The sequence below is a fragment of the Rhinoderma darwinii genome, chromosome 12, assembly GCF_050947455.1.
Source record: "Rhinoderma darwinii isolate aRhiDar2 chromosome 12, aRhiDar2.hap1, whole genome shotgun sequence".
Lineage (NCBI taxonomy): Eukaryota > Metazoa > Chordata > Amphibia > Anura > Rhinodermatidae > Rhinoderma > Rhinoderma darwinii.
The window spans coordinates 61530209-61554578 of record NC_134698.1 but is presented as its reverse complement, the minus strand read 5'-3'; the positions used below and the strand labels follow the sequence as shown (position 1 = coordinate 61554578).

At 42.8% G+C, this 24370-nt stretch overlaps 2 protein-coding genes across 12 annotated transcripts in view; both read left to right on the top strand.

The window, feature by feature from the left end:
• MAPKBP1 (mitogen-activated protein kinase binding protein 1) overlaps nucleotides 1–8345 on the top strand; it is a 140938-nt gene extending 132593 nt beyond the window's left edge. For all 9 annotated transcript variants that reach the window (XM_075844845.1, XM_075844842.1, XM_075844843.1 and 6 more), the window contains 2 exons: nucleotides 1390–1475; nucleotides 3618–8345. In XM_075844845.1, coding sequence (XP_075700960.1) covers nucleotides 1390–1475; nucleotides 3618–3908 — 377 coding nt within the window. In that variant the 3' untranslated portion in view covers nucleotides 3909–8345. The remainder of the gene's footprint in view (nucleotides 1–1389; nucleotides 1476–3617) is intronic.
• A 5863-nt stretch (nucleotides 8346–14208) lies between these two features.
• Nucleotides 14209–24120, top strand: JMJD7 (jumonji domain containing 7). 3 transcript variants are annotated; one of them, XM_075844834.1, is made up of 9 exons: nucleotides 14209–14296; nucleotides 14583–14779; nucleotides 16221–16374; nucleotides 19756–20009; nucleotides 21224–21280; nucleotides 21754–21849; nucleotides 22286–22362; nucleotides 23180–23339; nucleotides 23850–24120. In XM_075844834.1, exons 2-9 carry the CDS (start codon nucleotides 14722–14724, stop codon nucleotides 23867–23869), a joined length of 876 nt encoding a protein of 291 aa, XP_075700949.1. In that variant the 5' UTR covers nucleotides 14209–14296; nucleotides 14583–14721; the 3' UTR covers nucleotides 23870–24120. The 3 variants fall into 3 exon arrangements, with proteins under 3 accessions (XP_075700949.1, XP_075700948.1, XP_075700950.1); XM_075844833.1 differs by having other exon boundaries at nucleotides 14211–14296; nucleotides 23800–24120; XM_075844835.1 differs by lacking the exons at nucleotides 14209–14296; nucleotides 14583–14779 and having other exon boundaries at nucleotides 16288–16405; nucleotides 23800–24120.
• The last annotated feature ends 250 nt before the right edge of the window (nucleotides 24121–24370 follow it).

The following is a 24370-nucleotide window of genomic DNA, read 5'->3' as shown; positions in this document are numbered from 1 at the left end:
GTGTGTGTTTTATATTGAATACTTGTAGTAGATGACCGATCGTAACGGTAAAGTTGGTTCAAGCAAGCATTATTACTACCAAAGTATTTTTCCCGATAAATATGTGGTAGTTTCTTTACTTTCTATATCATTCATCCCATATGAATTAATATCTGGATGGACCTCCTGTGGACTGTGCACGCTCTATTTAATATACATTATATTCTATAGCTCTCTGCAAAGAATCCATGTACTTACATCATACTTAGCAGAGACTATGGCTTCTAGTGGTACAAGGTCCCCAGTCATGAGCTCTAGGACAGCTACAATTATATTATGGGATAGAATGAAGCTAGATGAACAAGTATGGGGTGGTCGTCATGATTCCTCCTACGGTGGCATCGTAGGGAAATTGAACACATGCTGTTAGGTTCTCCCATAGATCACAGCAAGTTTAAAAAAATAAATATGTATGTGTGTGTGTGTGTGTGTGTGTGTGTGTGTGTGTGTATATATATATATATATATATATATAACAGAACCACCCCGCCTCTCACCTGTACCGACAACACTTTTTGTAGAGATTTCAACCAAAACCTTAAAGGGATTGTCCGGTTTCAGCTAATTTTTCTTACTTTTTTTTTCATAATTAAAAGTTATACAATTTTCCAATATACTTTCTGTATTAATTCCTCACAGTTTTCAAGATCTCTGCTTGCTGTAATTCAGTAGGAACATTCAATCGCTCACTTCAAGTAGATACAATTCTGTCCATGGTCATGTGATGGACACACAGGTCTTCTCATTATCCCAGCACCTGTGTGTCCAGGACATGAATTTTATCTACAAGAAGTGAGCGATTGAATGTTCCTAATGAATAACAGCAAGCAGAGATCTTGAAAACCATAAGGAAATCATACAGAAGTATATTGGAAAATTGTACATTTTTTTTTTTTTTAAACAAAAAATAGCATTCATTTACCGGACAACCCCTTTAAAATGACCATATGTTGGTAAATCAGAAGTTGGAACCATGGCCAAAGAGCGCTAATTTTTTGTTTACCCTGATATTACCATTCTTCTAACCAATCTCTGTGGCCAATTTTGCCAAGTGTAGTCATGTTGCATCAGATTCTGAGATGGTTTTTATTTAAAAGTGACAAGTAATTTGGTTTCCCTGCCTGTTGTCACTTTTCAAAAATGTCCGCTTCAACAAAACGACAGCAAAAATCACTTCTAATTTACTAGTTTATGGTCATTTATTGCCATTTAATGTTAGTTGTTTTTTGCTAATGAGCGTATCTGTAAAAATACATTTACAAACAAACCTATTGTCTTGTCGTTTGACATGATCAAGTAGTGACTTATTATTATTATTAAAAAAAACTAAGATGTATTTCTCTGTTTCAGCTCAAGTAGTCAGCTTTGAGCAGTGTGAAATGATCGCCTCTGAGCTGCAGGATAGCCTACGTCGGGCATTAACGCTTTATCGATCAGTAAGTAAATTTATTATGTAATTGTGACCCCGTACATCAGACACGGTACAGCTTTCTCTTCTTACACAGCCCCGTACATCAGACACGGCACAGCTTTCTCTTCTTCCACAGCCCCGTACATCAGACACGGTACAGCTTTCTCTTCTTACACAGCCCCGTACATCAGACACGGCACAGCTTTCTCTTCTTCCACAGCCCCGTACATCAGACACGGTACAGCTTTCTCTTCTTACACAGCCCTGTACATCAGACACGGTACAGCTTTCTCTACTTACACAGCCCCGTACATCAGACACAGTACAGCTTTCTCTACTTACACAGTCCTGTACATCAGACACGGTACAGCTTTCTCTACTACTTACACAGCCCTGTACATCGGACGCGGTACAGCTTTCTCTACTTACACAGCCCTGTACATCGGACGCGGTACAGCCTTCTCTACTTACACAGCCCTGTACATCAGACACGGTACAGCTTTCTCTACTTACACAGTCCTGTACATCGGACGCGGTACAGCTTTCTCTACTTACACAGTCCTGTACATCAGACACGGTACAGCTTTCTCTACTTACACAGCCCTGTATATCAGACACGGTACATCTTTCTCTTCTTACACAACCCCGTACATCAGACACGGCACAGCTTTCTCTACTACTTACACAACCCCGTACATCAGACACGGCACAGCTTTCTCTACTACTTACACAACCCCGTACATCAGACACGGCACAGCTTTCTCTACTACTTACACAGCCCCATACATCAGACATGGTACAGCTTTCTCTACTTACACAGCCCCGTACATCAGACACGGCACAGCTTTCTCTTCTTACACAACCCCGTACATCAGACACGGCACAGCTTTCTCTACTACTTACACAGCCCCATACATCAGACATGGTACAGCTTTCTCTACTTACACAGCCCCGTACATCAGACACGGCACAGCTTTCTCTTCTTACACAACCCCGTACATCAGACACGGCACAGCTTTCTCTTCTTACACAACCCCGTACATCAGACACGGCACAGCTTTCTCTACTACTTACACAGCCCCATACATCAGACATGGTACAGCTTTCTCTACTTACACAGCCCCATACATCAGACACGGTACAGCTTTCTCTACTTACACAGCCCCGTACATCAGACACGGCACAGCTTTCTCTACTTACACAGCCTACATGCTCTGGTTGCAACTCTTCTAGGAGTCAGAGGGAGGTCTGAGTATACCATATTTTAGCGGCTGTTCTGCCTTTGGCAGGCATTTCAAATTGGCAGCAGAGCATGTAATGGCATAACACCATAAACTAAAAGATACTACCCCCTGAATTGCCCCCCTGCTCTAGTGCTGAGGTCCCGTTCGACGCTGCTCCTGCAGCAGTCACATGCCACTGCAGCCAAACGCTGGCCTTCGCAGTGATGCTGTTGTCATGAATGGCTGCAGCGGCACGTGATCAACGGCATGTTTGTTTATTATGTAATGCCATCCACTGCCCTGCAGCCATTTTTTAAAAGTCCCAGGTAACACCTTTTTAAAGTGAATGTCCATCCATTACACCATTTTTTTTTTAAACCTAATAGGTCCAAAACGTTGTGCTGATTTTAATTTTTTTAATATATCTTTTTATACTACCTGCAGCCACCACTAGAGGAATCTTTCTTTCATCTCCCCCTAGTGGTGACTGCAGGTGTTGATCATTTAACTCTTTCTATGCAGGAGATTTGGAGCAATGTATCAGAAAAATGTATCTCAAACTGCTCTATATATATATATATATATATATATATATATATATATATATGTTTTAGGGTTATGGTGTGTAAGTAAAATAGTTATGCATTTGCAATCGCTCAGCCTTTGACTAGAGAAGGAATTATCAACAATCCTCTTACTGAAAAATTGCTGTCTGTAGCCACCATAAATGCATTTCTCGGCTTGCTATTATATTTTTTTATTTTTGCTGATACAGGCCTTTGTTGCTTTTACTATAAAGATTAAGAATGAAACGGTTTTTAGTTAGTCGTATGGGGATGGGTTGTATATTATATTGACCCAAATTGTCTGCCCTGGAAGCTCTACTACAGCCATGGGAACCCCAATATTTTGTTACGTTTAATCATCCAGCTTGTCTTTTATAGGTGACAACAGCAGGTCCAGCATCAAACTTGGACCATGGCAAGATAGCCGGCCTCCTGTCGGAAACATTCGGCATGGTAAAGAGGGAGCTGGATTCCTTAAAAGATGAAGACTCCGAGCCTGCAATGCATGAAGATTGGTCTTCGCAGCATGAGGATTGCAAGGAAAAGTTTGAGCCTTCAGTATCACATGAGTCTCAGCAATTGGGTGATGATAAGACACTGGCCCTCCTGCAGCAGTACTCTGAACTCTTACTGCAAGCAGTGGAAAAGAGGATGGATAAAAAACTGTAATCCATACATGATAAACATTGTGGAATACGTCATCGTTCACATTCGAGGGGGGTAAAAAGACACTAAAATTAAAAAATAAAAACATCTAAATATGGTTTTGTAAATCCTCTGAACCAGCAACGGTGGACATGTGCCTGCCGACCAGCAGCACTTCACCTCTTTTCGAACTGGTTTTGTTTTGACCTGGGCCAAGAGTTCTGTTTCTGCTTCCGGTTACTCGCAGGGGCGCAGAACTTTACTATAGCAAATTATTACAACTATTACAGTATACCGGTTACCTACATTGTGGAGGTCGGCCTTTTAGTGAGCTGAATGAACGTTCTCATTGCTGCCTTGACTGGATGTAGGTGACCCGTACATTACATCAAAGCCTTGAATAAGTATTATATTTGTGCATTATATATATGTTTTAAATTATTGATTTTAGCTTTAAATATTTCTGTGTTTTTATTATGTTTTGCTCCCTTCCTTTTTCATGTAATGGGGTTCTTTTCTATAAAAAAAAAAAAGAGTTGACAAAGGCTGGTAACTGGACGCGGTGCAATTTCTTAAAATACACCCCGTGCTGATTCTGCCTCTTTGCACGGAGGCTTGCTGAGAAGGGGGATGGCAGAGCCAAGAACATCTCTGATCGCTCCTGTTGCTGCTGATAGAATATCATTCTTAGGGTGAAGTCACAGATTTTGTTGGTGAAATGGTCTGCGACTTAAAATCCATTCCATTTGTCTGAGTGAAACTTGCACATGCACCTGCTGCGGTAACAACCCTATTCAGATGCATGATTAAAAATGTCTACGACAAAATCTGCCGTGTGTGACTGTACCCTTATGCAGCTGCCTGGCTTCTCCCAGAAAGCTGTGATCTATGCTGAGATGTAGAGGGGTGTATAGTGGAAAGTCCAACCCTATCCCAACCTAAGAAGCAGTTTTCTTCGCGTGAAGGTCCCTTTAAATACGCTGTGTGATGGGTTATATCTCGCCTGTTAGAACAGTGTCAGGAACTACCAGTAGGCAGAGTATCATGGGTAGTATAGTCTTACCTGGCATCACAAGATTGCAATAAGCATTTCCATCTTGTATCAGGTCATGCAGCCGTTTCAATCCAGCGTATCTGTTGTAGTGCTGTTTAAAGCCGTATCTATATCCTCATTATGGGATCTTGAATATTCGGTCATCTTTCCCTAAATATGGACTTCATCGTTTGTTTACTATGTTAATGTATCTTACATAGAGGGAGCATCTGTTTAGTAATAGTTGACAAGTATAGTCCTATTGCTCCTTCATGTTGAGCGTTGGGATATGAGCCCTGCCTGATGTGCGTGTATTGTATCTGTCAATAGTCGTATAGCTGGGTCAGCGTTATCCTATCCACTGTAAGAAATTTTCTGCTTTTCTGCAGAACATACAACAGGTTGGACAGAATACTGTACCCTTCAGGAGTCCTTTTGAAAGGGTTGTCATAAAATAGACATTGGTAGCAGATCTCTACGATATCCCACCAATGTCCGATCAGCAGGCGTCTGACCTCCGTGGCCCATACTGATTGCTAGGACAAAGTGGCAGCGCTGCTACGAAGCTCAGGTAGCCGCCGCATGACTATGTTGACTATAATGGGCCGACAAGAGACAAGGTGGCACAACACTTTCCTAGTGCTGCTGACACTGTCCTTGAGATTGGCAGGGGTCGGACATTGGCAGCATATTCTTGTGATATACCATCAATGTCTATCCTTTCACTTTTTTTTTTTTTATTGGCCCAACAATAAGAATTTTTTTTAGACTTCAATACAAAAAAAATCAAAACGTTACATGCCAGTAGTACATTTCTAGGCTCCTGGGGTTTGTCCAGCCCATGCCACTCTTCAGTTCTAGACTGTTGTCTATCCTGTCTTGTCCACTGTGTATTTTTTTCGTTTTCACATTTAAATGTACATTTTTCCAGTCTTGGCATCTGTAAGGACATTGAAATTTAAATTTGCTATTACTTCCTCTTCAATCTGGATGAGGACAAATCCAAACGAATTAAATTTAAAGCAAACCACTTTATTCTTTACAACCTGCACGTTTCTGTCTGACCTCCTAGTGCAGAGGTGTTGTATGCACTTACTCATATAGGTTTCGGCTTTTTTGTTCTAGTTGATAACTGTAAGTTGTGGATGGTATTTTTTTGTGTTTCATTTAATTGGAAAGTATAGAAGCATGTGAGTTTATGACATCGGCTTTTGCGGGCTTTCAAGTTTGTGCGTTGTTGCAGTGCGACTATTAAAGTAACGTATGCTGGCCTATAAACGGTGACAGACGGAGGCTGGTCCTCTAACGCAGCAACTAAAAAGGTATGTTTTTATAAAAGAAAATATGTTTTTTGCATTGAGATATATAACTTGCAAGTTCGCTGAAGCCGATGCGAATATATACTATTTGCCAAGTGGGCTGTTGAGGTACGTTGATGGTCATTTCATTGGATATATCTAGGTGCAGTTCTTGAAAATGGGTTTGCTATATTTTTTGTACTGAAAAAACATATTTTCTTGGTATCTTTTCTCGGTCAGCCTTTTGAGCTATGAATTTAAGACCCCCTCTTTTAGGAGCCTCACGTAAGTTATTTCTACTATTCCGCTATTCTCACATTTAAAGAGGACCTGTCACTAGGTCCTATAAGTTGAACTGGTTTACTGATCTGAATAGCGCTGGCTCCCTTTTATTCCAGCGTTCTTGTTTTTTTTTTCCTGGAGCCCCCCGTTCTGTAGATATGGCCCACTGTTGTGTTGGATCGCTCTATGCTATAGTTAGCCAGGTGTGAACTACCCAAAAGGTGTGAACTACCCAAAAGGTGCCTTGTGCTAATTGATCAGCATCAGAGGCAGGGAAGCTAGCTCCACCCAGTTGGCTAACTACAGCAAATTAGCATATAGGGAGCCAACACAACTGTGGTCCATCTCTCTAGAACGGGGTGCTCCAGGATAAAACAAACAATCAGGGAGACCGCGCTATTCAGGTCCGTAAACCAGTTTAACTTATATGATGTATTGACCGGTCCTCTTTAAGCCTGCATTATAGCGGCGTTGAATCAACCCCATGGAAGGCAGTATGAAAAGTAACCTACACTTCACTGATTTGCCACTTTTTTCGTAACAATTTTTTTTACTCAAAACTAGTTTACGATTGCCATCTGAGCCATTTTCTGTAAATAGTAACTACACCCCCTTCTATCTTTAGACACATTTAAAAGCTTGTCACGTCTGTGGTATGTCGCAGTGTTTTGTATTTACTCTTTGAGGAAATTCGCCCTGATATATCTTGGGATACATTACCGAGACATCTCAGAAGGTGCCATTAGTAGCGCTTGGAAACCCACCTCCCCGTATTGGTTTTCAAATCAAGGTGGTCGCAACACTGAACAGCGCTCAAATCTTTCTATTGCTTTAGTCTAGGATTGTAAACCTTATGTTGGAGGTTTTGCGTAATGGAAAACTTGGACTCTCCATAAGGATTTCGGTCTACCACAGCTCCTTGGGAGTATTGGTGTGGGGCCAAACTTATGGATCACCACCAAAGGCATCTTTCGACATGTCTCAGTAATGTGTTATAAGTCATGGTAAGATGAATTCTTTAAAACCTAAGTATTTGCACTGTGGACAGCCCATTGTAAATGTCATATGCAGCATCTACAAATGTAAGAGGAAGAACATATAGGCTGTTTAAAAGCTCCACAGTGGTGATCTGTCTCACCGGAAAAAAACACGTCTAAACAAGATGGCTGACGTTACCCGTAACTAACCGTCAGTAGATGGAAACCGGTTTCTTAATCCTAATGGATGCCATCTGTGAAGTCGGGTCATTGCTAATACCTATGTATTAATGTTGTATATAGTGTAAGATAAACCTGTACAAAGAGAAAAAAGGTCCTAGGGTTGTTGATGTCGATGATATAATGTTTTTGGAGCATGGTAATGAGATGCATGGAAATGTCATATAGAAAAACCAGCTGCATGCGGGTCATTCAATGTAAGCGCTGCAGCAAAAAAACAACCAGCAGCTTCCTAGCTTATAAGAAGTTATAAGACCCTAGGCTAGCAGGGCATTCTGGTGCTTGTAGTTCGCCATCAATTGGTGAAAGTTTTGCATTCAACGTCAAGTTTAAATCCATTGCTGCAAACTGCTCCATTGTTCACTACAGCAGTTACCAGTGATGGTACAGCACACACTCCAGTACATTTTTATACTTTAATATATACGGGAGAAGACAATTTTTTAAATGCTTTTTTTTTAATCAATTGGAGCAATTGTTACGTTTTGTGTTTTTTTTGCACTGTGATTTGCCTCTTTCTCATATTTACGAGGAAGAATGGGCCGTTTTATAACTGTTCATTTGTACTTTGTCTTAAACTCAATAAAAGTGTTAATCTTTTAGAACTTTGTTCTTATAAAAGATGTAAAAATGTCTCTTTGATTTCATTCTTATGACACATTCTCATAGGCAATGTGCACAACAATCTATCTTTTGCTATGGCTAAGGCTTCGTTCACATCTGCGTCGGGACTCCGTTCATGGGTTCCGTCCGAGCTTTCCGTCAGGGTAACCCATGAACGGAACCCTGACTGAAAGAAACGGAAACCGTAGGTTTCCACTTGCATCACCATTGTTTTCAATGGTGATGGATCCAGTGCAAATGGTTTCTGTTTTTTCATCATTGTGTAAGGGTTCCGTTGTTTTGACGGAATGAATAGCGCAGTCTACTACGGTATTGATTCCGTCAAAACAAGGGAACCCTTAGGGTATGTGCACACAACCTCTTTTTAGACGTAATGGAGGCGTTTTACGCCTCGAATTACGCCTGAAAAGACGGCTCCAATACGTCGGCAAACATCTGCCTATTGCTTGCAATGGGTCTTACGATGTTCTGTGCAGACGAGGTGTCATTTTACGCATCGCTGTCAAAATACGGCACGTAAAATGACGGCTTGTCAAAAGAAGTGCAGGACACTTCTTGGGACGTTTTTGGAGCCGTTTTCTCATTGAAAACCGCTCCGAAAACGCTGCGACAAACGCGAGTTGCTTAAAAAAACGTCTGAAAATCAGGAGCTGTTTTCCCTTGAAAACGGGTCCGTATTTTCAGACGTATTTTGTTAATCATGTGAACATACCCTTACACAGCAGTGACGAGCGGAAACCATTTTCACCGGATCCGTCACCATTGAAATCAATGGTGATGCAGACGGAAACCTATTGTTTCCATTTGAATTCCGTTCATGGGTTCCCCTGACAGAAAGGTCCGACAGAATCCATGAACGGAGTCAGGACGCAGATGTGAACGAAGCCTTAGAGATGTCAGAAGATGATATTGGGTTTCCAGGAGTTGAGGCTGCTTATGCACTCTGCTTTATTACAGATCTAGTGAGAGAAAGCGAAACACGGCGCCACATGGTGCAGATTACCCAAGTGGGAATGGATAATTTGAGAAGAGTGATGCTTACCTTGAAGCAATGAAAATCGAGCGATGGAGAGAAAGGTGCTGCTGCTGCCAGGACTCGAGGCCGGTGATTCAAGATGAACGACCGCAGATACTATGCTGGGTGAGCTGGAGAAAAGGAGTCTGCAAGGGCGCTGCTGCACACGGATGAGACCGAAGTGAAAACTTCGGAATGATGATAATAATATTCGATGAAAATATTCAATGATATTCAATGATATCATTGACCTGATGAAGATGCCGGTACGGCATTGAAACGCGTAGTCATATTACCATTAAATTTTATTATTTATTACCTTCAATTATCATTGAATATCATTGAATATTTTCATCGAATATTATTATCATCATTCCGAAGTTTTCACTTCGGTCTCATCCGTGTGCAGCAGCGCCCTTGCAGACTCCTTTTCTCCAGCTCACCCAGCACATTATTACAGATCTACGAGCTTTTATACCTGCCGTTGCTCGGGAGGTTGACTTATGGTATAGATAGAGTAAAAGCTCACTATTTAAATACCCAATTATGTGTTGGAAGGCCCCATGCAACGTAATTACGGACCCATTCACTTCTATTGCCCATGGAAACCTTCCTGTATATTTACAGGAAGGTGTCCGTGCTGTAGAAAGGCTCTGCAAAAGATAGGACATGTCTATAGGACTTTATATGGGAGCACGACCCGCATAATAATTAGAGAGTATTAAAAGCTAACTTACCTGCTTCTTCCTACAGTCCGGCCTCCCTGGATGACGTTTCATCCCATGTGACCGCTGCAGCCAATCACAGGCTGCAGAGGTCACATGGACTGCCGCGTCATCCAGGGAGGTCGGACTGGATGTCAAGAGGGACGCGTCACCAAGACAGCGGTACGTATGAACTTCTTTTACTTACTCATTGCTTCTCCGTGCATTTTAGTCCCTCAATTATACGAGACAGGACAACTGTCCTGCCTCTGTGTGTACCTGCTGTGGCCAACATCGCAGTGCTGCTGTGTTAGGCAATTCAGCGAGGAATGATGTACTTTGCAGCCAATTCTGGGCTGCCACGTCATCAATAGGGGGCGGAGCCTATTCCCTGATTTTAAATCAATGAAAAATCGGGCTTCAAACAAATTTTTGAAAATATATATAAGATGATGTATGCATCTGTAATATGCTACCCACCCGTACTGTGCCGCCGTTTTGTGCCTCTAATTTTATTTGTTTTTTTTCTTAAGGATTCATTTGGATCCACGAGGAAAAATAAAAACATGGCAAGCTTCATTTCATGCTTTATTACATAAGTATTAGGCATCGAGCGCCCAACTGTTTGCGTTCTGTGGACCGCAAAACACGAATCCTAGTGGCCTTCGTGTGCTGTCCGTTTTTCTTTTGCAGGCCCATATGCTAAAGTGGGTGAGACGGATCACAAATACAGAAAAGAATAGGACGTGTTCTATAATTTCGCGGAACAGACACGGATCCGCAAAAAAAACAGATGTTGTGCATGGCTCCATAGAAATTAATGGTTCAGTATGTTATCCGCAAAAAAACTGATAAAACACTGAAGAGAACAACGTGCGTTAGCCCTTATTCTAGTCTCACAGCCACTATACAGCGGAGGTCATAAGGGACTTCATGTTCGACTGCACTATGAATCTAGATTGTGGTTTCGGTTGGATTCCCACACAGCGTTTTGCTGCGTTTTATGGCGTATTTGTGAGTATTTTGTGTTTGTTTTTTAGTGCGGCCAGATGTTACATTTAAGTCTATATTAAAATATCTAATGCACTACACACAACTGCAGTTGGGTTTGTGGCAATCTTGTGGTCAGTGGTGTTTTTTTTTTCCAAACGCAGCATGTTACTGCGGTTTTCCCGAAGGTTTCTCGATAGGACCTCAAACGCCAGGGAAAAAATTTTTTTACAAAATAACGCCACAAAAAAACCCCATCCTAAGAGGTACTTCACCTTTTTTGTTCCTTGTAGAAGAGTGGGATAGTGTGACCGCTGATTTGAATAACCCTCCTATCCCAGTCATGGGGCACCTTGACACCACACTTCCACAGTCCCATAGCAGATGTGGTGCAGGTGTTATATTATGCTGCCCCCTAGAGAAAAAAAATGTGACCGACTGTAGCACCACTACTTTACATTATACCTCATTAGACAGTTGCTGCATTGCATCAAAGGTAAGTTTGTAAAAGTAAGTGCCAAATGTGGATGAAATTGAATTGAATCATCTATTATGCCGATCCTGAGTTACAGTCTATTACAGCTCTTGCACACGACCGAGATCGGGCAGTAAGAAACGGTCCATTTGTTGGCTGGATTTCCCGGCACGACCACGGTACAGGTGAACGGGACTCCTGGCATCATAGACATTTACGATGCTAGAAGTCTCTGCCTCCCCCCGGAACTGCTGTTCCATTCATTTTGTTCAGTACGGAACATCCGTTCCGTGGGGAGGCAGACACACCTAGCATCATAAATGTCTATGATGCCCGGAGTCCCGTTCACCTGTTCAGTGGTCGGGCCGGGAATTCCGGCCAACACACAGACCGTTTTTTACGGCCTGATCTCTGTCGCGTGCTAGAAGAACTGTTATAGCTCAGTAGTTTTTTCACAAGTTTGTAGGCTTCAGAGCTGATATTTCTCAGCATTTGTCGCTGGCCTATTTGCACAGAGCATGTTCGGGTGATTTGTCTTGGAAAGTCTTTACACGAGGCACTGATGTAGGAAAAAAACGCCTCGTAAAAAGAAGTGCGTGTCACTTCTTGAGACTCAATAGAAAAACGCCCGCAAAAAAACGCTAGTTGCTTAAAAAACGGCTGAAAATCAGGAGCTTTTTTTCCCTTGAAAACAGCTCCGTATTTTCAGCCGTTTGTTGTTAAGTGTGTGAACATAGCCTTAGTCCAACCCTGAACAAGTCATTCAGAAAACGGCCGCCTGACATTCCTGGCCAGCATGAGGCGATGTCTGCATATTGTGATCCTGCGAAGATCTGATTTACGATTGACTTCTGATGACTGTTTACATAGTGATCTCTCGTGTACGTTATACATGCGGTTCTGTCGCTTTATTGCACTTAAAATAGAGCTCGAAGCATTTATTACAATTGCACATCTGCCCACTGTGGTAAATACTGTAGTAGCAAGGTGTAAGGCCATAGAATTCTTTTGACGTCTGGCTGGTATGCATAAGCCTAAGGCCACGCTGCACAACTGAGCAACAAGACAAGTACATTAGAGTCTCTAGTTTGAGAAATCGACGCCTCACAGGTCCTCAACTGGCAGCTTCATTAAATAGTACCCGCAAAACGCCAGTGTCAACGTCTACAGTGAAGAGGCGACTCCGGGATGCTGGCCTTCAGGGCAGAGGGGCAAAGAAAAAGCCATATCTGAGACTGGCTAATAAAAGGAAAAGATTAATATGGGCAAAAGCACACAGACATTGGACAGAGGAAGATTGGAAAAAAGTGTTCTGGACAGACGAATCGAAGTTTGAGGTCTTTGGATCACACAGAAGAACATTTGTGAGACGCAGAACAACTGAAAAGATGCTGGAAGAGTGCCTGACGCCATCTGTCAAGCATGGTGGAGGTAATGTGATGGTCTGGGGTTGCTTTGGTGCTGGTAAAGTGGGAGATTTGTACAAGGTAAAAGGGATTTTGAATAAGGAAGGCGATCACTCCATTTTGCAACGCCATGCCATACCCTGTGGACAGTGCTTGATTGGAGCCAATTTCATCCTACAACAGGACAATGACCCAAAGCACACCTCCAAATTATGCAAGAACTATTTAGGGAAGAAGCAGGCAGCTGGTATTCTATCTGTAATGGAATGGCCAGCGCAGTCACCTCATCTCAACCCCATAGAGCTGTTGTGGGAGCAGCTTGACCGTATGGTACGCAAGAAGTGCCCATCAAGCCAATCCAACTTGCTGGAGGGGCTTCTGGAAGCATGGGGTGAAATTTCTCCCGATTTACCTCAGCAAATTAACAGCTAGAATGCCAAAGGTCTGCAATACTGTAATTGCTGCAAATGGAGCATTCTTTGACGAAAGCAAAGTTTGAAGGAGAAAATTATTATTTCAAATAAAAATCATTATTTCTAACCTTGTCAATGTCTTGACTATATTTTCTAGTCATTTTGCAACTCATTTGATAAATATAAGTGTGAGTTTTCATGGAAAACACAAAATTGTCTGGGTGACCCCAAACTTTTGAACGGTAGTGTGTGTGTATGTATATGTGTGTGTGTGTGTATGTATGTATGTGTATATATATATATATATATATATATATATATATATAATTTTATTTTTTAATTAGAAACTATAGATATATATTTGAGAGGGATTATATAAAACTCTGTTGCTTCTGGAATTTAACACTGCAGTATAGCACCCTCTTAGGCCCCATGCACACGACCGTGAAAAATCCCGTAATTACGGGCCCATAGACTTCTATTGGCCACGGGTACATGCTTACGGGAAGGTGCCCGTGCCGTTGAAAAAGATAGAACATGTCCTATTTCAGGCCGTAATTACGGCACGGGCAGCCCATAGAAGTCTATGGGGCTCCCGTAATTACGGGTGACTACGTGTCTGCACCCGTAATTACGGGAGCGTTGCTAGGCGACGTCAGTAAATAGTCACTGTCCAGGGTGCTGAAAGAGTTAAACAATCGGCAGTAACTGTTTCAGCACCCTCGACACTGGCTACCGATCAGAATATAGATAAAGCTGTAAAAAAAAAAAAAGCTGTTCATACTTACCCAGAACTCCCTGCTTCTTCCTCCAGTCCGGCCTCCTGGGATGACGTTACAGCCCATGTGACCGCTGCAGCCAATCACAGGCTTCAGCGGTCACATGGACTGCCGCGTCATCCAGGGAGGTCGGACTGGATGTCAGGAGAGGGACGCGTCACCAAGACAACGGCCGGGTAAGTATGAATTTATTTTACTTTTATTACGGAAAGGGCTGTCCCTTCTCTTTATCCTGCACTGATAGAGAAAAGGGCTGCCCATTAGTGCAGTGCAATTTTGCAGCCAAAAACGTGCCCGTAACTACGGGTGGAATACGGGTCGAATACGTGTGACCAAGGACCTGTATTTACGGGTGGACAAAAATACGGTCGTGTGCATGAGGCCTTACTATTCTGTTTGCATCTTATCACTAACTACCGCACTTCTATGTTCATTGCGTTTTTTGGTGTTTTTTTTTTGCAGACTGTAACATCAGAAGAACCCGGTAGGTGGCGCTGTCCAAATATTGCGGCGCGCGTACACACAGCTCGACATTTTCTCTTGTAGGAGGCTGAACAGCTCCAGAACTCGCTGACACATCACGTGACGGTGGGTGTGAAGGATGGCGGAGGAGGGCACGGTATGGAAGTGTCTGCGGGACTTCTCCGAGGAGGTCCGCGGTGAGTGTAGGGGAACAATACTGACGATGTGTGTGATTCACCGTGCGCTTTACGTACAGTGCGTGCTGTAGATATTGCAGGCGGCTTATATCCCAGGACTTCGCGACATCTGCTGTGTGGATCCCACATGTCAGGCATACATATAACGCGACTGTCAACTTACCCGGATATTCTCCTGCAGCTGCCACCAGGGGGAGCTTGCTGCATATGTATTTTTTTTCTCACATGAATGTATAAATATGCATGCAGTGCACCCCCTAGTGGCTGCTTTAGGCAACCAGACTTCTATAATTTAAAGAGGCATTCCCATCATAGAATGTTATGGGATATTAATGAGATTTCCATACCAGTCTGGTGGGTGTCTGACCTCTCAGAGTACAAAGGGACCAAGGTCCCTTTTAAGTGTTCCCTTAACTCTTCTGTGCAAGAGACTTCTACACCACTTCAGATCAACGCTCGGTCCTGCTCATTGCCTAGTGTAAACAGGGCAACAATCAGCCAATGAATGAGCAAAAACTCGTTCATCGACTGATCTGCTCGTTTATGCAGCAATAAATATCGTTGTCGGCAGCGCATCGCCTGTGTAAACAGGGAGACGCGCTGCTGACATGATGGAAATGTATGGGGATGAGCGGTCGTAGTAACAAGCGCTAATCTTCATACATAACCAATAATTGCTCCTTGTGAAATGAGCAAACCAGCGCCGATCAATGAGCTGTCTCGATCAGTGGAATGGGGCGTTTGCTTCCCCCGTGCTTGCGATCGGTGGGGTCTCCAGCAATCCGACAATTATCTATCCTTTGGATTGGTGATAATTGTTGATTCTGGTACAACCCCTTTTAATACTATGGATGTGTAAAGGAAAGTAGTTTGTTACACCCTCCGCTTACACTTCTGGCACTGATTATGTGGCGCACTTTACTTTTCCCTTATCTATTGAATGACCCACATTTTCCACTAGTAGATGTGTGACGGCTCAAACGTGCTTGTCTCCTAATTCTTGTCAGTAGAAGCGAGCACCGTTGTCCGTTCCCAGAACCCTCGTATACTACAATGGAGAGAGACGTGTACATGCGCGGTCAGCTGACCCGAAGACTCCTCGTGGCTGAAGACCATGTCTATAGCTAAAAAGGGGTCACGGGTCCCCATTCTCCTGATAGGTAGGGGTCCCAGAGTCCAGGCTGTTAATCTCAGAGCGTTTGACTGGGTACAATTGTAGCAAACTCTCTGCTAGAAACGTTTCAAGTCTTTCATTTTTTTTAGCCTCTTGATATAAATAATTAAAGCTTTTCACTGACCGTAAGCAGAAACCTTAAAAATGGTGAAGAATTGGAATTTCATTTCCTGGCATGACACCGTTTTTTGACCGTGTCGCAGCCAAAGTCACCGTGAAGGCCTAGCCTAAGGTTTACAAGTGACAATTGTATTTTTCTCTCTGCAGAGCTCCATGGAACTGACGGTGTCTCAAGTTTAGAAAAGCCGCCGTCTCCTCTGCAGTTTCATCGTGAATGGCTGTGTCCAAACAGACCGTGTATTATACAGAATGCCCTTAACCACTGGCCAGCGCTGCAGAAGTGGACGTTCTATTACCTCCGGTATGGGAGCTGTAGTTCTAATATATTTCAGGTATAGGTGATGTTTCTAACTTTTTATGTGTAGTGATAACTTTGGCAAGATTTTAAATCATGTCCAAAATGACAGATCACCTACTGGTCTCCCTCTGGTTCCACTATCCAGTCCTGGCCACTATCTTCCTCACTCTTGTAGCTGGTACCAGAAGAGTTAATGACGCCTCTCTACCATATGGTCCGTGACACCAGAGGGAGAGCCTAAATATCTGGGTCACCACAGTCATGGCCTCTCTTTCTAAGCAGAAACCTCCTAATCTACTGATTGGTAGTGGTTCGAGGGCTCGGTACCCTCCTTTGGGTCTTTTTTTTTTTTTTTTGCATTTCCCCTGGATATGTCATGAATAGCTTTTAGTCTGAATATTCCTTTAAATTTATAACATACTAAGGGCGACCATAAATATGCCTAAATTTCACTGACCGGCAGGGAGACATCAGGAGTTGTAGGTATAATGGTCATAGCACGTATATTTTCTAACACAAATAAAGGCTCTGTTCACATCTACGTCCCGGTTTGACCCCATTGATCCATAATAGGGACCGTCAGGTCCCGTTGTGAAGGTTTGGCGAGAAGTGAGAGGTTTCAGGTTTTTCTCATTATCTGAGCTGTGAGAAGTTTCAGGACTTTATTATTTTGTTGTCACGACAGATTTAACAGAATCTGTGACGGAGGCTCCGACACAAGTGAACGTATCCAACATATATACACTACCGTTCAAAAGTTTGGGGTCACCCAGACAAATTTGTGTTTTCCATGAAAACTCACACTTATATTTATCAAAGGAGTTGCAAAATGACTAGAAAATATAGTCAAGACATCGACAAGGTTAGAAATAATGATTTTTATTTCAAATAATAATTTTCTCCTTCAAACTTTGCTTTCGTCTTGGAATTCTCCATTTGCAGCAATTACAGCATTGCAGACCTTTGGCATTCTAGCTGTTAATTTGCTGAGGTAATCGGGAGAAATTTCACCCCATGCTTCCAGAAGCCCCTCCCACAAGTTGGATTGGCTTGATGGGCACTTCTTGCGTACCATACGGTCAAGCTGCTCCCACAACAGCTCTATGGGGTTGAGATCTGGTGACTGCGCTGGCCACTCCATTACAGATAGAATACCAGCTGCCTGCTTCTTCCCTAAATAGTTCTTGCATAATTTGGAGGTGTGCTTTGGGTCATTGTCCTGTTGTAGGATGAAATTGGCTCCAATCAAGCGCTGTCCACAGGGTATGGCATGGCGTTACAAAATGGAGTGATAGCCTTCCTTATTCAAAATCCATTTTACCTTGTACAAATCTCCCACTTTACCAGCACCAAAGCAACCCCAGACCATCACATTACCTCCACCATGCTTGACAGATGGCGTCAGGCACTCTTCCAGCATCTTTTCAGTTGTTCTGCGTCTCACAAATGTTCTTCTGTGTGATCCAAACACCTCAAACTTCGATTCGTCTGTCCAGAACACTTTTTTCCAATCTTCCTCTGTCCAATGTCTGTGTGCTTTTGCCCATATTATTCTTTTCCTTTTATTAGCCAGTCTCAGATATGGCTTTTTCTTTGCCACTCTGCCCTGAAGGCCAGCATCCCGGAGTCGCCTCTTCACTGTAGACGTTGACACTGGCGTTTTGCGGGTACTATTTAATGAAGCTGCCAGTTGAGGACCTGTGAGGCGTCTATTTCTCAAACTAGAGACTCTAATGTACTTGTCTTGTTGCTCAGTTGTGCAGCGGGGCCTCCCACTTCTCTTTCTACTCTGGTTAGAGCCTGTTTGTGCTGTCCTCTGAAGGGAGAAGTACACACCGTTGTAGGAAATCTTCAGTTTCCTGGCAATTTCTCGCATGGAATAGCCTTCATTTTTAAGAACAAGAATAGACTGTCGAGTTTCACATGAAAGCTCTCTCTTTCTAGCCATTTTGAGAGTTTAATCGAACCCACAAATGTAATGCTCCAGATTCTCAACTAGCTCAAAGGAAGGTCAGTTTTATAGCTCCTCTAAACAGTAAAACTGTTTACAGCGGTGCTAACATAATTGCACAAGGGTTTTCAAGTGTTTTCTAATCATCCATTAGCCTTCTATCACAGTTAGCAAACACATTATACCATTAGAACACTGGAGTGGTGGTTGCTGGAAATGGGCCTCTATACACCTATGTAGATATTGCATGAAAAACCAGACGTTTGCAGCTAGAATAGTCATTTAGCACATTAACAATGTATAGAGTGTATTCCTGATTAATTTAATGTTATCTTCATTGAAAAAAACTGTGCTTTTCTTGCAAAAATAAGGAAATTTCTAAGTGACCCTAAACTTTTGAACGGTAGTGCAGCTCTACCTTTTAATAACATTGGTTATATAATCGGCAAAGTTAAAATCTAGAATCTGTATCACTACCCTTTTTGCTGTGTTTTATTTTTATTTTTTCAGTTCTCTTATACTGTGCAGCAATGCATGCATTAAAGCTACTAAATAACCTAAAATCCATCGGCAAGCTGCTGTTAACAGATCTTTTTTTTTTTCTACAAAGCACAATGTAGAAATTACTTGCAGAATAAGGGAAAACTTGGCAAACATAAGGGCCTGCGTTGGAGGCTCCTTTAATGGATCATCACAAATTACTGGAAACAATGGCGCAGCATGCTCCTCTATTGTTTCCGGTAAAACCACAGACACCCCGACAAAGTTGATCCAACTTATTAACACGTTGCGTCTAGCGTTCCCTTGTTCTGTTCCTCTGACAGAGAAGAAAAATGGAATTCCCTGACACAGATGTGAACTGATCAAAATATTGTAAAAAATACTACTTTACACTTTGAGGCTATGTTCACATGGAGTTTTTTGCAGGCAGAAAATTCTGCCTCAAAATTCCATTTGGAATTTTGAGGCAGATTTTGATCTGCCTGCACGGCGCTTGCCGCGTTTTTCGAGGCGTTTTTCGCTTGAGCGCCATGGGCATAAACCCCGCAAAATACACTTTTTCTGCCTCCCATTGATGTCAATGGGAGGTCAGAGACGTAAACGCCCGAAGATAGGGCATGTCGCTTCTTTTTCCCGCGAGACGGTTTTTCCGTACGTGGGAAAAAAAACGCCTCCGCCTCCCATTGAAATCATGGGGGGGGACATTTTCGGAAGTTTTTTGGCACGGTTTCCGCGTCAAAAAACTCAGTTTGAACTGACCCTGACTGTGGAAACCATAAACAAGCTGCTGTAGTATCCAGGTGTAAAGCTGTGAAGTATACGCCAAAAGTCTGCCCAAATGAAGGTTATGGGTCACTACACGGCATGGAGAAGATAGGAATGATTAGTGAAAATCCATTCTGACTTGCAGCTTTCGTTTCTTTTACATAAAGGAAATGTGTGGGATCCAAGCCTGTAAGTGTGGCCGTCACTCCCAATGGCTATGCAGATGCTGTGTACGACAACAAGTTTGTTATGCCAGAGGAGAGAACCATGAATTTTTCGGATTTTCTGGATATTCTAGAGAAGAGAACAACTCCCCCAGGTGTCTTCTACATCCAGAAGCAGTGCTCCAACCTCACAGAAGAGTTTCCTGAACTGATTGGAGATGTGGAGAGTCATATTCCATGGATGAGTGAGGCACTAGGTAAAATACCCCATTGCTATGAGTTTGCAAGTTTGTGATGAGGAATGTTGACACATATAAACTCTTCTGTTAGAGTCATGACCGTAGAATTAGTCCGTAATTGCGGACCATTCGTGTTTTCCGTAATTACGGACCCATTCACTTCTATTGCCCACGGACACCTTCCAGTATAGTTACGGGAAGGTGTCCGTGCCATAGAAAGTCTCCGCAAAAGATAGGACATGTCTTATTTTTTGCTTTTTACGGACCGTGCTCGCATACCTTATATGGGGACTCCTGTCAGCGGCCAGCCGTGCCCTTAATCATGGCCCGTGATTACGGGCACTATAGTGTGCATGGGGCCTGAGGAGGAACTTCTATTATCTCAGACACATTTGCTCTGCATCCTGCAGGCCAGTGGCCAGAAGACCACTATAGGAAAACTCTAGTTATGTTCTCTTCGGGTGGATTCGCTGTAGAAAACTCCAGAGCAAATATGACCCAGAAACCGCAGGGAATTCAGACCCAGAGTCCACACTAAATTTGGTGCAGATTCTCGGCCGGATTTGCCGCTGCATAAAGCAGAGCAAATAAAGAAAAAAAGTCCATATTACCTCCCTGGCTATGCCAGAGTGATGTGTCCCTGCTGCCCATGTCTGGCCTCCGTACAGCCGGCCCTTTAGGGGTAACGCTGCACCAGTCACGTGGGATGAAACACCATCCCACCAGCACGGAGAACGGGTTCAAAGAACCGTCCCTATGGCAACACCAGGGAGGTAAGTATGGATTTTTTTTATTTCAAACATGAAATAAGTCTTTTTTTGTATTTTTTCCGATTGCAATTTGTACTGTGAATTTTCAGCTTTTCCCCGACAAAAATCGCAATTTGTTGCGCATTTTCACTTCCATATTGAACTTAATGGGGATCAACAAAAATACAACCATTCCGCAGCATAAATTGACAAGCTGGTATTAAAATTCAGCACCGCAGGTTAATTTATGCACATTTTCTCTAAACTAATGTTATCCACTTTGCTGCTACAATAATACACTGCAGATTTTCCATCCATAGCTCATCCGTCCTGTGTGAACATAGCCTTAGAGAAACAGTGCTGTGCTGGTGTGGTTACTGGATACACTACATTTTTAGGGAGGGAAATTATTTGTGTATTTAGTCTTACAATTTTATTTTGCTTGGTAAATGAATAAATATGTTTGTTCTCTTATTGGAACAGGGAAGCGTCCTGATGCTGTGAATTTCTGGCTGGGAGAATCTGCAGCGATAACATCCTGTGAGTGTGTATAGAAATGTTAACGCGTTCCTATGGTATAAGTGTATCGTGTTCTTTTCATTGAACTCTATGTGGACAATTTATCGAAGATCTACGCCAGAAAACGACTTATGTGGAATTTACAAAAAAGTTGGTGGGTTTAGCGGAAGTGACGGGTCCACTCGCAGACCAACAAATTAACTATTTATTACGCCAGAAATTTGCATAAATCATAGCGCAATTCTAGGCCAGCCCACAGTGTAAGCCGGTCATACATAGTCCGTAAAAAAAAGCAGTTACGTTTTTTTTAAATTTTCGCTCTTCAGACGGATCCAGAAACTGCAATGTCTAATTCAAATGATGCTACATGCTTGGATCTATCTATGGAGTTCTATTGTAGAACAGGTCATCCGGGTTCTACTATTTTGACCTGAATAAATTAACTGGACAGAACAAAGTGATTCTGCGGCTCAGTGGATGTAAATGTCTTACAGTGCACAAGGATCACTATGAGAACCTCTACTGCGTGATATCAGGAGAGAAGCATTTTATTCTTCACCCACCCAGTGACCGGCCTTTTATCCCATATGGTATGTCCAGCTTTCTTTATATTACGCTACGGCTACACCAGAGACGTTGCATTTTTCTTTGTGGTGGCATCACGTTTTTTTCTACTACTGTTGTCTTTTATCCACAATGCCGTGAGAAGTGGCAGCCGTTGTCACTGGCAGCCGTTGTCACTGGCAGCCGTTGTCACTGGCAGCCGTTGTCACTGGCAGCCGTTGTCACTGGCAGCCGTTGTGTCGCTGGCAGCCGTTGTGTCGCTGGTGCGGTGTTGCGCTTGTTATGCTGTCCGTCGTCTTATGTGCGCAGTAGTGGGCGGCTGTGGCTCTGTGCTAGAGATGCCATGTTGTGTGTGTGTGTGTGTGTGTGTGTGTGTGTAACACGTCTTGTGTGGTTTTATCTTATGTTCTTTCTCATAATGAATATGTGACAGCGATTCTTACTCATTTTATTATATTTTAGAAACGTACCAGCCGGCCACATACAAAGTTAATGAAGATGGGACATTTGAGGTTAAAGACCAAGAGTCTACAGACAAGGCAAGTCATACAGATCTGTTTGATATAAGACTTTATTTGTGAATCTTCAGGAGGATGTGGGAAATTCTAGACTGCGAACATTATTCCGTCACAGCTATAACATTATTTTATAACATTTTCTTCTTTAACATTTGCAATTTCTGCCATTACTTTTTAGCGACTATCAGAAGTATTGATGCCTTGTTGGTCACGGATTTGCACATAGACACCACTGATATCTTTTGTTTTATTGTTTTTAAAAATTTAGAAAATTCGTTTTTTTTTAAACTGGCTGCTGGCGATCTAACTTTATGGGACACTTTCTATGGATGGCTATAGAATTCCTTATTGCCTGGCTAATAAGAGAATTCAAGCTGGCTCCTAGAGTGGACAAGCTTAGTCATTTGTCTACCCCTGTTCTCAAAGAGTAACTACAATTTCATCAAACGTTTGATATGTCATAGAGATGTATCTAAAGTTTGGATCGGTGGCGGTTTCCGGGTTCTGAAATCCCCACCGTCGCTGAAACTGAGGGCTCTGCACCTTCGGCTTTGATCAGCGCTTATCATCAGGCTGAAGACCGCTTACATAGACTTCTATATGGGCCGTCTTCAGCCTAACAGGGAGCACCGATCATCCGAAGGTGCAGAGCGCTCAGCTTAGCGCTTCCACACCTTTGTTTCAGTGACGGTGGGGGGTCTTAGAAACTGGATCCCCACCAATCCAAACTTTTGATATATCTCTATGACATATCCAGGGTCTTCATCCAGCCGAGAGCTATCATTTTATTATCAGTGCATTCATAGTTGACAGCCGCCTTGTTCTTACTTTTCCTTAGGTACCTTGGATTTCTGTTGACCCGCTGGAGCCAGATCTGAGTCTGTATCCAGCATATAGGGAAACGCAGCCTCTGCATGTGACTGTGAAGGCTGGAGAAATGCTGTATCTCCCTTCTCTTTGGTTTCATCATGTCCGCCAGTCCCACGGTTGTATAGCAGGTGAGGCATCGTATATGTATTCGAAAACAATACCGAACAAGTTAAAGGAGTACATGAGCACATAGAGAGCTTGGACTTTAGCTTTGGGTTTTACTTCCCTGTAATGTTTTCTCTCTTTCCTGTCCATAGTCATGTGGCAAAACTTGCTGGAGCATGTAAGGCTGTGTTCACATCTGCGTTCCGTGTCCCGTTTTTCTGCTCTGTCGAAGGAGCTGAACAACGAGAATAACGGAAGCACCGGATACAATGCATGACAGAAACCAAGCGCTGCGGCACAACAAAACAACAGAGCCTCAGACGCAGATGTGAACAAGGCCTAAAAAGTTACTTCTAAAAGTTGTTAGTGGTGGGCACATTGTGGCTGGAGGGAAAATGAAGGGACTAGATGCCCCCCTAGGGCCACTAGGCACAGGCACACCAATCTATGCTGTATATTGAAATTGTTCTTTTCCTTACACAGTGAATTACTGGTATGACATGGAATATGACATCAAATACCATTATTTCCAGCTTCTGGATTCTCTCACTAAAAGGGTAGGAAATTCTTGAATGGACTGAGAATGGAAAAAAAGAACTATGCACCCGCCATGAGATAGATGCCACTCCATGCCTGCAGAGGACGAGGCGAGAACACAAGTTTGGAATAAGTACATCTAAACTGGAGTATTAATATGGAATAACTTCCAAATAAACTGTAGAGTCAAATGCCAGCGGTCATGGTGCCTGGACGTTTTGGGAGCCATGTGTCAAAAATATGAATAAATATTCAAGACTGTGGTAACGGCGCAGTACATTGCTTAGGTATCCCTATATATGTGGTAACGGCGCAGTACATTGCTTAGGTATCCCTATATATGTGGTAACGGCGCAGTACATTGCTTAGGTATCCCTATATATGTGGTAACGGCGCAGTACATTGCTTAGGTATTCCTATATATGTGGTAACGGTGCAGTACATTGCTTAGGTATCCCTATATATGTGGTAACGGTGCAGTACATTGCTTAGGTATCCCTATATATGTGGTAACGGA

Coding starts and splice junctions, on each gene's coding strand:
- JMJD7 (XM_075844833.1), top strand. CDS start 14,722: ATGGCGGAGGAGGGCACGGTATGGAAGTGTCTGCGGGACTTCTCCGAG. Junction 14,780..16,220: donor CTTCTCCGAGGAGGTCCGCG/GTGAGTGTAGGG, acceptor TTCTCTCTGCAG/AGCTCCATGGAACTGACGGT. Junction 23,340..23,799: donor GTCCCACGGTTGTATAGCAG/GTGAGGCATCGT, acceptor TTCCTTACACAG/TGAATTACTGGTATGACATG.